The sequence below is a fragment of the Pipistrellus kuhlii genome, unplaced genomic scaffold (genome assembly GCF_014108245.1).
Source record: "Pipistrellus kuhlii isolate mPipKuh1 unplaced genomic scaffold, mPipKuh1.p scaffold_m20_p_4, whole genome shotgun sequence".
NCBI classification, from domain to species: domain Eukaryota; kingdom Metazoa; phylum Chordata; class Mammalia; order Chiroptera; family Vespertilionidae; genus Pipistrellus; species Pipistrellus kuhlii.
Genome location: NW_023425540.1, coordinates 19,188,603 through 19,203,731, shown reverse-complemented (window position 1 = coordinate 19,203,731; position 15,129 = coordinate 19,188,603). Strand labels below are relative to the sequence as shown.

Sequence of the window (15,129 nt, the reverse complement as noted above, 5' to 3'; positions counted from 1 at the left end):
AGAGGCTGGCAGAGGCAGCAGCAGCAGCGGGGTGAAGGGGGAGGTGCCTGCCCTTTATCAACCCAATCACCTTTTGCAGAGGAAGGCCAGAAGCAGCAGCAGAGGTGGGGTAATGGGCTGCACTTTCCTCTCATTGGCCCAGTCGCCTCCCACAGAGGGAGGCAGGGCCTAAGCTGTCAGTAGGACATGCCCTGAGGCTCCCAGACTGTGAGAGGGGACAGGCCAGGCTGAGGGACTCCCCAGTGCATGGATTTTCATGCACTCGGCCTCTAGTTCAGTAAATTTAAAAAAAAAAAATGCTATCTTTGACATATTTCTTCATATTACCAATTTGTTCCGGTGTAATTTAATTCACTTTTTTAAATATTAGATGCAAATATAGGGATCTGAAGTGTGCTTGTCAATGGTAGAACATCCAAAACAAACATAAAGTGATACAGCAAAACAAAGAGCAACCAACTAAACCAGATTTCAGCTTCTGCGTACTCAGTTCTCCTGCAATATTTTTACTTGCTATTCTCAGACTATATAATTGGATCCTGTCTCTGCCGAAGATACTCCTTAAAAATTATGCCAGTGATATTTTTAAAAATTATTGTTCAAATTCAATGTAAAGAGATCAATAAAATGCTTTAATAGGCAATCTGCTGGAACATAGAGATTGCTTTGTTCCTACGCAAAGGGTGTTTATTGTTCCTTTATGGTCATTTGTTGTAATCTGGTGCACTTATTATTAATAGGTACACCAGTATGGCCTATTCAATGTTGAAAATAGAATTTTGGCTGCTAAATAAAAGAAAATGTATCCCTAGGCTTTGAAAAACTGCAGAACATTCTTTGCACTGAGGCAAATTTCTGAATATAAACCTGAAAGTTTGTAGCGTTAATGTTAAACTGAGCTATTTCTAAATCCTTCATGAATTAACTTGAAAACAGTGCCTTTCAAGTTTGAACCTAAAAGTAGATCAGCCAAAATTCCAACCTATTTTTATTCCACATACGCTCCAAGTGTGTCAAAGCTGGATTTGTATGTTGGAACTATTAGCAATTCCTCAATCATAGGACTGTCATAGTAATCTCTAGGACAGGTAGCACAAAAGGATTTTTATTTTTCTCTTTGATATTCAATTTAAACAGTAGGAGGAAATCTAAGATCGATTCAGCAGTGGTTAACTGTTGACCCTTCCAATAATGGAGAGAAATATATGTAGGTGAATATTATGCATCGAGGTTCATTCAATGCATATATGTGACTCGCTGTTTTACTTTGCTGTCTTTGTTTTAATTTCAGATTGTTTTATTCATAAGCAGAATTGAGGAAAATAAGCCATTTTTTAATGTTTCATTGACTTTCTCAGCCCACATTAGGAACTAAATAGTAGATGGATTGACAACTAGAAATAAATACTATATTTGATTTCCTTTTAGCACTATTAAGCTACAGATTAAAAATTAAATGACTGTCATCCTCAATTTTAGTACATTACTAGAGATCATTAAAAATAAGACCTATCTCAGATTCCTATCTGACAAAGAATTCTTGGTTAAATGCAATAGAGCTTTTCCTTTTAGGAATTACATATATATACATATATATCATTATGCATTTTATATTCACTAGAGGCCCAGTGCACAAATTTGTGCATGGGTGGGGTCCCCTGGGTGGCCTGTGGGGATCCGTCCCGCCAGGCCTTGCAATGTGGCCCGCACTGCGCTGTCATCACTGCACTCCGCTGCGTTTCCATCACAATGACAGTTTATGACTGTTCAGTAAACCATTCGGCCCGCGATTTAGGCTGGATTTTAGATTTTGGCCCCTTCTCTGATTGAGTTCGACACCCCTACTCTAAAGCTACCTGCAGCTTCTACCTGCTGCTCCCACTTATCCCGGCCCCACTGCGCCTGCTTTGGGCTCTCACTTAATCCGTCCCAATAGTGAGAGCACCGCAACACTGATCCCCAGCCAGGGGCCCTGCTGCTAGAACCCTCCTAAGGGGAGTGGCCTGCAGGATTGGGCTTAGAAACCAACTCTTCAACATCTTCCGAGCAGTCCCAGATCACAAGAGGGCATAGGCCAGGCCAAGGGACCCCTCTCATGCATGTATGATCTGGCTGGGGAAAGACCGCAAGAGGGCTCCAAGGCATGTCTGGCCCAATCTTGTCCAGACCCAATAGGGGCCAGTTGGCCAGAGAGAAAAGTGGGAGGTTGGCTAGCTGGAGAGGGACCATGGGAGGGCTATAGGGAGTGTCCGGCCCATCTCGCTCAGTCCTGATTTTCCGGACCTAACCTACTGGTCAGAGCGTCTGCTCCCTGGTGGTCAGTGCACATCATAGCAACTGGTCAATCAGTCAACCATCTGTCCCCTGGTGGTCAGCATGTCATAGTGAGCGGTTGAGTGGCCTTAGCATATCATTAGCATATTCCACTTTGATTGGTTAAACAGTCACCTGAGGACTAGATACTTAGCATATTAAGCTTTAATTATATAGAATTATTATATCTAAATTTCTAATTATCCTCTGCTGAGGATTTTCCACCCCAGAATTATAGCCATTCTCGTGCCATTACCATATGTTATGAGTTTTTCAAACATCCCCAAATATTTTTATAAAAATTAAGTAGAAAATTACAATCTTGATTGTTGAAAATTTGTGGGAATACTATCATTTTCATGCTGTTGTATCATTCTAAGAATCACAAGAAAATGATTGACCTGGTTACACATTTTTGGACTGAGATACAGAAAGAACTCACTTTGAAGCAACACTTGGGAGTCTGTACAACTTTAATGGAAAATAGTACCAATATGTACTATGTTCAATTGCTTAAATTGTTTTTGAAATCTGAGTTTAGTAACATATACTTTAAATTCAGCATAATTCATCTACTAATAAACTAAGTCACATGTTCTTTATTAGTGCAACCCAAAATAAAAAAAATAAAATAAAATAAAAAAATATCACTATTTTCACCCAATGTTTAAAAATTGGCAATGTTTAGAAACCTAAATATATATTACTTATATTTGCTAAAGTCAATACTTTATAATGAATAGATTTATAATGGAAACTATAATCCCATAATTCACCAGATTAAAAAGGAGTTTATGTGTTAAGTGCTTTTAATAGATACCAAGAAAAGTGAAGAGAATACATGATGCTGATTAATCTGTTAGTGGTCTGTAAGTGTTCACTCCTTATTCTATCCAGTTTATACCTTGCTATACAAACCTTGTCCATGGATTTGCCATATGAGATTTATCTACATTAGTTAGAAATGCAGAAACCAGCTCCCACACTTCACCTGCTGAATCAGAATTTATTTTTGGCAAGATACCCATGTGATTTATATATATTAGTTAACATTTTACTTTTCTGCTTTCTTTTTTTATTTTTAAGGGTTAATATGATTAGTTTAGGTCCATCTAGATAATCAAGATCAATATCCATCTCATTTTTAAAATATATATATATATATTATTTTTATTGATTTCAAAGAGGAAAGGAGAGGGAGAGAAATATAGAAACATCAATAATGAGAGAGAATCATTGATCGGCTGCCTCCTTCCTGCACAACTCCTACTGGGGATCAAGCTCACAACCCAGGCATGTGCCTTTGACCAGAATCGAACCTAGGACCCTTCAGTCCACAGGCCAATCCTCTTTCCACTGAGCCAAACCAGCTAAGGCAATTTTTTAAACCTAATCACATCTGCAAAGTAAATTTTACCATGTAAAGTAAGATAATTACAGGTTCCAATGATAAGGAGATGAACATCCTTTAGGGAATGACATTATTTTCCAACCATAGAATGATATAAATTTCATAGTGACATCTTTCATATCTAGACTAATGAGAAATATTCATGGAACTCTGTGATAATGTCATTTCCTTTTTATTTGGAATAGATTGGAGGAAGATATTCAATCAGCTCTGTTCTTTGAATAGTCATTCAAAAGTAATGTTTTTACAACAGCCTCTCCACATTCATTGATGTTCATGAGGACTCCGTGGACACATGTTCTTATGTGTTCTCTTAAACATAATTCCTATTTATCCAATGTAATCAACTCTCCAGTATAATATACCTGCTTAATATTTCTCAAGTATTACATGGGTCTATAAAATAACAAGTATATCAAGTACAATTAAAAACTTATAAAAGCTGCCACAAGGGCTCCTGAGTATAAATAATGAGCAAAGTACACATAATCATAGAATTGTAATAATGGCAACAGTCAAATATTTCATACCAGTGACTCAGTGCACGATTCATGCACATTGAAAGGAAATTAATTATAAGGTGGCCAGTGTGATGGAACTGGGCGAGAAGGGCTGGACACACCCTGGAGCCCACCTTCCATGGTCCCTCCCCAGCATCTACGGAAGGATCAGGGATCCCTAAGGCAGATGGGTTCCTTCAGCCTGGCCTGCGGGGATCAGGTTGAAACTGGCTCTCCATCATCGCCAGAGGGGTTTTGGGGTGGGAGAGGGCACTCTGCAAAGTTGCTGTCAGATAGGGAGTGGAATGCAAATGCAAGTGTCCATTAAAACAGATTCGGGGCAACAACAATATAACCCACGGTCAAAGATGGAATCGCACGGCCCCACAAGGAACCAGGCTCCCTCCCCTCTGGTATCTGGGTATATCACTGCAGTTCAGCAGTTTCTGCATTGAGCTTCTGCCCCCTGGTGGTCAGTGTGCATCATAGCAACTGGTCAGACAGTGGGAGGGGCACTTAGCATATTAACCTTTTTTATATAGAGATTGTCTAAATGAAAGTTACTTTTTAAAATAAAAATTCAAAAGAACTCTCAGCCATCTACTGGCCATGTCTTGATCAGAACATTTTATTAATCACCTATAATTAAAAGGCCAGGGAGAGACCATGAGAAGTTGGCTCCAGGGCATGTCCGGCCCTTCAAACCCAGTTCCACCCCACTGGCCACTATATTAGATGAACTAATAATCTTTTATAATGCTTGGATTCATGAGTCTCTTTTCTTTTAGATACTCTGTTGATCGGCACACTGACATGGACCGGATTTTCAGTATCCACCCAGAAAATGGCTCTATTTTCACTTTAAAACCCCTTGACCGGGAATCCTCTTCATGGCACAACATCACCATTATAGCCACAGAAATAAGTGAGTTGAGCATGCATCCAATTAAACACATTATTTTCACCAAATAATGGCATTAAATAAACTTTTTCTTGAGCAGAATGATTTAGTCATTAGCAAATCTCTTAGAGAAATAATTTAGAATGCCTGGATTTTATAATTATTGATATTTTAATGATTATCAAATATTCATCTACTAGAGGCCTGGTATATGAATTTGTGCACAGGTGGGTCCCTCAGCCTGACTAGAGATCAGGGCCCATCAGGGCTGCCTGGTTGGAGGAAATGGCTGCAGGAGGGGGCCAGCCATCTGGGGGGGAGGGGCTGTGGGCAGTTAGCTGTGGGAGCACACTGACCACCAGGGGGAAGCTCCTGCATTTGAGTGTCTGTCCCCTGGTGGTCAGTGCCCTTCATAGTGATTGGTCACCCAGTCGTTCCAGTCATTTGGTCTTACCAGTTGCTTGGGCATATATATATATATATATATATATATATATATATGTCTTAAACTTGATTTTCTGCATATCTTACTGTAAAATAGAAATATAACTTCATAAACTAAACAGTCTAAGAAAATGATCTCTTACAAATAATGGCTTATTATCAATCATCTTCTCCTATGTTTATCATATTTTCCATCAGGACCATGTAAGAAAGCTGAGATATCCATCAGCAGTCCAATCAAGTAGTGATCACCACAGAAAAGATCTGTTGCTAAGTTACAAATAGCGAGAGTGGTATCACTGCTTCTCTGTGAATGAGATTGAAACCTTATATATGTTCTTGTTGCAGATAACTCAAAACAAAGTAGCCACATTCCTGTCTTCATCAGAATTCTAGATATAAATGACCATGCTCCGGAATTTGCCATGTACTATGAAACATTTGTTTGTGAAAATGCAAAACCTGGGCAGGTAAACAAAGTTATTATAAACTTTAAAAATAATGTTTCCTCTTCACAAAAGCAGATGACTTTGCATTACTTTACTTGCACAATTTTTTTATGCAATCTATTGTCAGACTTTCTTGTCACATTTTTATCTCCTCTTACCAAAAATGTCACAGTGATCTGAAAAAGATGAGTATTAATATTGTTTTTATTATAGAACCCATGCTAAGATTTAAAAAATGCAATATACTTTAAGCTAGTGATATGTATTCTCTCTTAAAATATGCTTAAAGAATGGCCCATCTAATTTCAAAATCTTAGAGTCAAATAAGCAAAGGACCATTGTTGTTTATGATTAAAAATAATACTAAATTTTAAATATTTTTTCTGCTGTTCTGCACCGGATATTGAGCAAGAATATTAAAAATTATATACATTTTTTTTCTGTGTAATGCTCTAGTCTACTAAAGAGAAACATGGGGTTCCGTTTGTATTAGTAATCATGCACTCTCAGAACCATTACATAAAAACACATAAGGCTGCATGTCACTCTGTCAAAAAGAAAAAAAAATTATACAATTTAACATAAAAGTATAGAGAAAAATTATTGAACTAGTGAGTATACTAGCAGATTAGGACGTTACCTGGAAGTGGCACAACTGTTTGCTTTTGTAGAGGAGACGTTTGAAAGTAAGAACAATTAAACGACCGTGATTTCAAATCAGCCTAACCATGCACAGATGGCATGCCCAGGACCAGAAATGCAGGCACCCTGATGTGTGGCTTAGAGACTGTTACACCATGAAGTGCTCTGTGGAACTTCTGTGCCCAATCTGTCCTTGGCTGCTCCAATCGCGCACTCCAGCACAGCTCTGTCTTCAGGGAGCATGGCTAAGAAGTTCTGGGTGCCTCCACTTGGACACTGATCTTACATAGCTTTGGAATCATGTATCTGTCTATCGTTTTAAACGTGGCACATACCATTAAAAGAAAGGCACATCGTTTGAAAAAGATAGGCTATAGGATTGCAGTGATGGTACCCCCTAGCTTTCACGTTTTGACTGCTGACATTACATGACCTACTGTTCAGTTTCCAAAACAATATTAATAGCGTTTTTAGTCTATAGAAGGTGGTGATGCTGAGCACTGATGCGTTTTGTTTTGTTTTGTTTTTAATGCATCTGTTCTCTGTCTTTGAAACCACCATTAGGTAGTGTAGACAACAGATTGGTAACCGATTAATAACAAAGAAGGCTGGTGCTTTTTCTAAAAATGTTCAAAGCGGATTGCTGTTGGACTGATCGCATTTTTCTTTAAGGCTGGGCACTGCCTTGGCCAGGAATCAGACAACAATGCCTAGAGACACCCTGTTCATGAATACTTGATGGAGACGTTTTATTCTTAATTGGATCAGCTGTATGAGCTAGCACCATAGAAAAACCTTGGCATGATTTTTCTGAAGATTGTATATTATTTTTTGGTTTCTTTCATTTCAGTGACATATTTACTAAAAATGCCTGGTAATAACAAGAGTTGTTTTCTTGTTGGGCTTTACCTAATGCATTCTGTTGCAGTTGATCCAGACTGTCAGTGTCATGGACAAAGACGATCCTCCCCGAGGCCACAAATTCTTCTTTGAGCCCGTGCCAGAGTTTCCGCTCAACCCCAACTTCACCATCGTGGATAACAAAGGTACAGAGCACTTTTGTGAACAGAACGTTAGGAGATGCAACATCCAAAACGGATCTGATTTATTTTTTTCTCTCCACCTTCTTCTCCCCCAACCACAGACAACACAGCGGGCATCATGACTCGAAAAGATGGGTACAGCCGCCACAAGATGAGCACCTACCTACTCCCCATTTTGATCTTCGACAACGATTATCCCATTCAGAGCAGCACCGGCACGCTCACCATCCGCGTGTGCGCCTGCGACCAGCACGGGAACATGCAGTCCTGCAGCGCGCAGGCCCTGGTGCTCTCTGCGGGCCTGAGCACCGGGGCGCTGGTGGCCATCCTGCTCTGTGTCCTCATCCTGCTGGGTGAGGCACTGCCCCCAGTCCTCTCCCTCCCGCTCAGGGAGCCTGCCCTGGGAAGCACTCTTCTCTAAGCTAAAGACTGAATAGTTTAACTTCTTTTTTTCTTCTTTTTTAAAATATATTTTTATTGATTTTTTTTTTTTTTTTACAGAGAGGAAGAGAGAGAGAGAGTTAGAAACATCAATGAGAGAGAATCATCGATCAGCTGCCTCTTGCACACCCCCTACTGGGGTCGTGCCTGCAACTAAGGAACATGCCCTTGCCGGAAATCAAACCCGGGACCTTCCAGTCCGTAGGCAGATGCTCTATCCACTGAGCCAGACCGGTTTGGGCTAACTTTTTTTTTTTTTTTTAATTGTCCTTTCAAGTGGAAAAGAAAAGGAGTGCCTGTGGGGCTAGGTCTAGCTCTCTAGAGTTCAAAAACAACACAACAATAGCTAATGATATTTTTATGAATGGGTTCTTGTATCTCATATGTATACTGCTTAGTGCGAAACAGTCAGTGTCCCAATTAGTTTTGATTTAAGAGTTGATTTAATCGTTACATCAACTCTATAAGGTATAAATACTTGTATTCTTCGACAGAAAGGTTCAATCACGTACACAAGGTCACTCACTGAGAAAGTGTTTTACCTGCCATGAAAAAGCCAGATTACTTTAATTCAGAATTACCCTTTCTAAACCATTAGATCCAAAGAGTGCCTTCATGAATAGCATTACTAACAAATACTAAGTTATGCATATCAGAGAGCAAAGGTATTTAAGTTGTCACAGTAAGATAATGTTTTTCCCCCCCATAAATTGTGATACATGATGGTAATATATACCAACTTAAAAGCTTATGTTCATTTTTTAAAATGCCACTGTGGAATATCTAGACGTACAAAGTTTTCTAAATAAAGTTATACTTCCAATATCAAATGTTTTATTTGAGCATGCCCTAACAGGACGACGATTTAATTCAATTAAACAGTTGTTCCACTGTAAAACATTACCCCAGAACTGTTTCCAACAAATAGTCATCCAAAATGCTTGTGCTTAGGGCAAGATAGCTAGCCAAATTTATGTTCCAGTGCCCATATGTGCTGGCTCCATTTCATTGCAAATCCTTTCAAACTCTCTGGATGAAATCCCTTTGGCCAGATATCTTGCAGGACTTCAGTGGGGGATTGATGAAAGTGAAGAGAAACCATTATTTTTCAGTTAAAATGATCCAACTATTTAGAAAAAAATTTTCTCAGAGTATTAGAACATACACATGACTACCCTCACCATCAGCCCTTCATTTCCACCTGCTGCTAGATAGTGCAGCTCTCCTGGAAAATATTTTTGTATCCCCATGGAGATGAAATGGTGGCTTACCCTTTGAGTAAAGTGCTACTTTTATGCTTTTCATTTTGTTTTATTTGTTCAGATAGTTCTACTTCCCTAGCTAAGAACATAGAACCATGTATATTTCAATTCTGATTTTTTTATTCTTATCTAATAAGGAGGGAATATGCAAATTGACCATCACACTATTACAAATATGGCAGCACCCATAGCCACAAGATGCAGCGCCTAGTCCCCCTCAGCCCCGCTGGAGTCCCCTAATCCTTTCAGCACCACTGGGGAAGGGGGGGTGGCCGGCGTGTGGTGTGGCCAGACCCACCCTCAGCCCCCTAGCTGCCCAGAGCCAGCCTGAGGTGCAGGAAAGCCTTGGATGGTAGCTGCTCAGGCAATGCCTGAGGCACAAGCAAGCCGCAGATATCAGCTGCCCAATCACCCAGGGCCGCCTGAGGCTCAGGTAACCAGGGCCAGCTGAGGCTTGCTTTGCCGACAGGGGCAACAACAGAGGTATGATGGGGACATTGCCTTTCCCGGATTGCCGGGTTGCCTCCTGCCCCTGAGGGCTCCATGACTGTGAGAGGGGACCCCCCCCCCCCTCCAGTGCATGAATTTCATGCACCGGGCCTCTAGAGTCAATATAATAGACAGACAGACATAAAGACATGCATGCCTACATGGGGGAAGAAAAGCACCCCCAAGTAAGTTTAGACATTACAGCGTTATCAAACTAAACTGCATCATAGTTTCCTCTGCAGAAATTCCTGATGCTTCTTTCATTCTGAAAAGCCAACCACCTTTCTTTCCTGAGCAATATAGAGGGCGCACTCTTATGTTTGCCTTACCAATGTATTACCTAAATGTGGAGTGATTTTTTTATTTTTATTAGTAAAAAATGGTTAGAACCAGATACTAAAACCTCTGAAGTTTTCATTATCCAAGTCCCCGTGCAGTGTTGCTGCTGTTTTGAGGTTGTATATAGACAGAGGAACAGAGCCACTACACTATAGAGTCTGCTCTTTGCAACAGTGATATGTCATGGGCAAGGATATTTTAGACATACCCAGTTACAGTTGGAAGAAAGGCATTTCTTAGTTTATAATCAATCATGATGCAAGCCTAAGTAGGGGGTAAACACCTAGAGCAGGATTTAAAAAAAATATACTTTTGGTTCCAAGAACACCTTTGGCAGTCAGATAAAGCTGACTAGTATCCTATATAATAAAAGAGTAATATGCAAATTGACCATCACTCCAAGACCCAAGATCACCACCCCCATGGCCGCCACAAGATGTCCTACAGGGAAGGACAGTTGTGGGCAGTTAAGGGTGACAAGGCCAGCAGAGGAGGGCAGTGGGGGGGGGGGGCAGGTATGCAAGGGAGGGCAGTTGAGGGGGACCAGCCCAGCAGGGGAGGGCAGTTAGGGGCAAACTGGCCAGCTAGGGAACAGTTAGGCATCAATCAGGCTGGCAGGTGAGTAGTTGGGGATGATCAGGCTGGCAGACAATTAGGGGTAATCAGTTAGGCATGCAGGTGAGTGATGAGCAGTTGGGAGCCAGCAGTTTTGGAATGTGAGAGGGTGCATGCTGGGGTGAGGGACACCCCTCCCCCTCACATGGATTTCATATGCCAGGCCTCTAGCTAGCTATTAAACCTTTAAAATAATTTGACTATATCATTTTCTTTTACTTATAGAAAGTAAAAATTATAAATTAATGCATTGAACATTAAGTTTAAAAATAATCTTTTTTTTTTTTTTTTTCCTATTGGGCAGTTCACTAGAGTACAGTTATGTCTCATTTTTGCTGAACAGTCTCCAAGATGATTCTGGATGTAGCTGAGCAGCTAAAGCCAATTCTGTGGAGGTTAACTAAAGATGCTTCTAATAATTTTTTAAAATATTCTTTCTTCCAATTAGTAGGAGCTGCAAAACATGTGTTGGCTAATCTGATGATAGCATTGCTCAGGTTTTTAAGGAGTTATAAAGGCCTCAAGGGCCAACATGAAGAATGATCTCAATGTAAATGAGTGCATGCTGTACAATCTTGAAAAAAAGATCGAGAAAAAATAATAGACTTTTTGAGCCAAATTTTTTTTTGTTTTTCAGTGACACATGAATAGTGTTGACAAAACATTTAGCTGCCCTAAAGTAAATGACCCATTTGTTATTTTTTCAGGCAATTTGTAAATGTGCTTTTGGGAAATTTTCATTATAATTTTTCATATGTATAAAATCAGCAATGTGGTCTATTTCGATAGAAAGTTTATATTTCCAAACAACATGTTTTTTTTTCTTATTTTTAAATGTATTTTAATTACATAATGTATTTAATTTGCATATGTTCTTTATCAAATACATGGATATATTAAATCAAGTAACATAATAAAAATAATAAAGTGTACCATATGTGGGGACATTTACAGTTAACTTGATACTATATGTATATATAGGTAATAATATAGGTAATAAACAAAAACAATGCAGAAATTACACGTAGTACAATTAACATTTTCACCAAAAAGTTTGAATGCAACTGGGAAAGTCAAGGAAGTCCTAAGAAACACAATATTATCTGAGGCTCTTGTAAGATGAGTATAAGCTCAAAATGTGTTTGACTTTGTATTTTATATTGTAATATAAAACAAAATAATGTGTTATATTTCCTATCTTAAGCAGGCTTTCAAAGCCAAATCAATAAAGGAGTTTTAAAAAACATATATGAACTATGGGAAGGAATGAGATCAGTAGCATATTCATATTTATGTATATACTAGAGGTCCAGTGCGCAAATTCGTGCATGGGTGGGTTCTGGCCAGCCTGGTCACACCCAACTGCCCTCCCCTGCAGGCCTGGTTGCCCCTGACTGCCCTCCCCTGCTGGCCATCTTGTGGCAGCTATCTTGTGATGACATGAGGGCATCATGCAAGGGTGTGAGGACCACCTAGGCTTTTATTAGTATAGATATGTTGTATATCTGTTATATGTTGTATATGTTTATGCATACATACACCCAGGTATTATATAGACATATAACAGATGTAAATGATGCAATATATACATACATGAACATATATGAATAATGTTTTACATATATTCCCTTGAGTTATTAAGAAAATATTAAATTGATGTTCAGTTTCTCTTGGCTAATTACTGTAGCTTTAAATTTTTAGTATATTTAAACACTATCATTTTGGAGAAATAAAATATTAAATATTTACAGTTGACTAAATATATTAGCTGTAATTTAATAAAGCTTTTTTAATGTCAGAGCTCCATAGAAGAGTGGATATTGAATGCAAAATAATGAAACAATAATATTTACTTCTTTATCATTTCAGTGTATCTAGTCATTGGCCCAAAGCGCCCTATATTTACATATGATAGTTACTTTAGGGTTTGTTTTTTGTTTTTATCCAATCTTAGCATTTCTCACACCACACAAACTTCATTCACAGAAGTGTGCTATATTTAATTTAAACCTGCATTATGGATCTCACTATATTTATTTCCTCTCTCTCTCAAAAGTTTTAGTTGTGCTGTTTGCTGCATTGAAGAGGCAAAGAAAAAAGGAACCTCTGATCATTTCAAAAGATGATGTCCGGGACAACATCGTGACCTACAATGACGAGGGGGGCGGGGAAGAAGATACACAAGCTTTTGATATTGGCACGTTAAGAAATCCAGAAGCAAGAGAAGATAGTAAACTTAGAAGGGATGTGATGCCAGAAACTATTTTTCAGATAAGGAGGACTGTGCCGCTGTGGGAAAACATTGATGTACAAGATTTTATCCATCGAAGATTAAAAGAAAATGACTCAGACCCCAGCGCACCTCCTTATGATTCTCTGGCTACTTATGCCTATGAAGGGAATGACTCCATAGCAGATTCTCTCAGTTCTTTAGAGTCGCTCACAGCAGATTGTAACCAGGATTATGATTACCTCAGCGACTGGGGACCTCGGTTTAAAAAACTGGCCGATATGTACGGGGGTGATGAGAGTGACCGAGAATAGAGCATCGTATGACTTGACCCGTGTTAATGGAAGTACTCTTTGCTACTAGATTGAGTGGCCTGTATTCTCTTCCTTGAAGGAAATTTTTTTTTAAAAAAAAGTCAAAATTACAAACAATACGTAGGTGTTGTCTTCGTAAGGGTTTGCTTTATCAGTAAGTTTCTGTGAATGAATACGAATGACGTAGATTTTTTTTTTAAGTAATAATATAATAACCAGTTCACCCTCTTTGCCTAACAATCTCTGAAGGAAAATATATCACATCAATAATCAACGAAAATACATAAAGGCTTTTTGTGCCTTTTCTTAGATGTAATAACTTTATAAATGTTTTCTTAACTGACTTAAAGTCACCTTTACTATTAAATGAATCATTGTGCAACCGCTTTGTAAATTAAAATGGAAAACTATATCCCTAAAAAATAGGAATGACTATTACTGACATATTTATTTAGTTGAAGAATGTCTTGGTGTTAATTTATTCATATTTTTATAAATGTATATTTATATTTTTGTATTTTTATGAAATAAACGAGTATTTATAAAAGTAAATTTCATTTTATTTAATTCTTAGAAGCAGTTCTGATCTCACTTATAACAGAAAATGTTTACATCTTTAAAGCTAAAACATGATTTACTCAGGGAAAAAGCAGTTAGCTATGTTATTATATGTGATTTAATATAAATTGTGAAAATCTGTTTTGACCACTTAAAAATGGACAAGTGTTCTTTGCGCTACTGGTACCTCCCCATCAATAGGATATGAGACACTTTTGGAATATAAAATATAAGTATAATTGTGAATGATTAACTTTGTTTATTTCTGCAGTTCTTTACTATGGAACCAACCAGGGAATTCACAGAGTAATTCTGTCAGCATTGTTATGTAGATAAAGAAAAATATCTAAAGCACTCTTCCTCCATCAATAGTACTTTTCAGAATGAGAGATAATAGTTCTGATTTTTTTCTTCATGATCAGACAATTCATGGAATATAACTTGGGTAACATTTAAAGTGTGTGACAACAAACTAGAGAAGTTTTTGAATTGATCCTTTTATTGAGAAGTTGAAAAGTCATTGTATTGATATTTGAGTAAATCTTGGAAGAACTAGTGACATGTATAGTGAACTCAAGAAATCTTAAGGAATATGAAATTTTACTAATTATTGGATTGTCCAGAAAACAGAACGTAGACATCCTCACACACTGCAGAGAAGGAAGAGATGGAGAATTGTGCATAATAATTATCTGTAATTATTGAAAGAATGCCATGAAAACTTGCCCTGGGTTGGCCTGGAGAACAAAACCTAATCAAAATGATATAAATTTTACAGGAAGATCACTTGTTATCTGTTTTTTGAAGAAATAGTTATTTTTTTATTTCTCTTATTACTTATTCTTTAAGGAGAAAAATGTCATGTGCAGAGTGATTTATAGGTGAAACTTATACAGAAATTTAACATCAAACAGTCTGAACTTTTAAATAGCACAATCCTACTAAATCATAAAGAGGCACTTTTGTGTGTCCTGTTATATTACTGTATAGTAAAATATTTGAAAATTAAGACTATTTTACCAATTTAATGGCCAACAGCTAATACATATTGAAGACTTAATGTATTATAAGATAAAGAAGAAAACATATTGAATATTTAAGAATTATTTGATTTTTTTTCAAATTATAGAATGTCTCAGAAAACAGGAAGTTTTTAGTTTTAGTTTAGAAAGTCTTAG

The 15,129-nt window shown here is 38.0% G+C and overlaps 1 protein-coding gene across 1 annotated transcript in view; it reads left to right on the top strand.

Moving 5' to 3' along the window:
* The window catches only part of CDH9 (cadherin 9), a 92,252-nt gene extending 78,663 nt beyond the window's left edge, over positions 1 to 13,589 (top strand). Inside the window, exons 8-12 of the mRNA XM_036410829.2 lie at positions 5,013 to 5,149; positions 5,918 to 6,039; positions 7,589 to 7,706; positions 7,805 to 8,056; positions 12,906 to 13,589. Coding sequence (XP_036266722.1) covers positions 5,013 to 5,149; positions 5,918 to 6,039; positions 7,589 to 7,706; positions 7,805 to 8,056; positions 12,906 to 13,393 — 1,117 coding nt within the window. The 3' untranslated portion in view covers positions 13,394 to 13,589. The remainder of the gene's footprint in view (positions 1 to 5,012; positions 5,150 to 5,917; positions 6,040 to 7,588; positions 7,707 to 7,804; positions 8,057 to 12,905) is intronic.
* Positions 13,590 to 15,129: the final 1,540 nt, after the last annotated feature.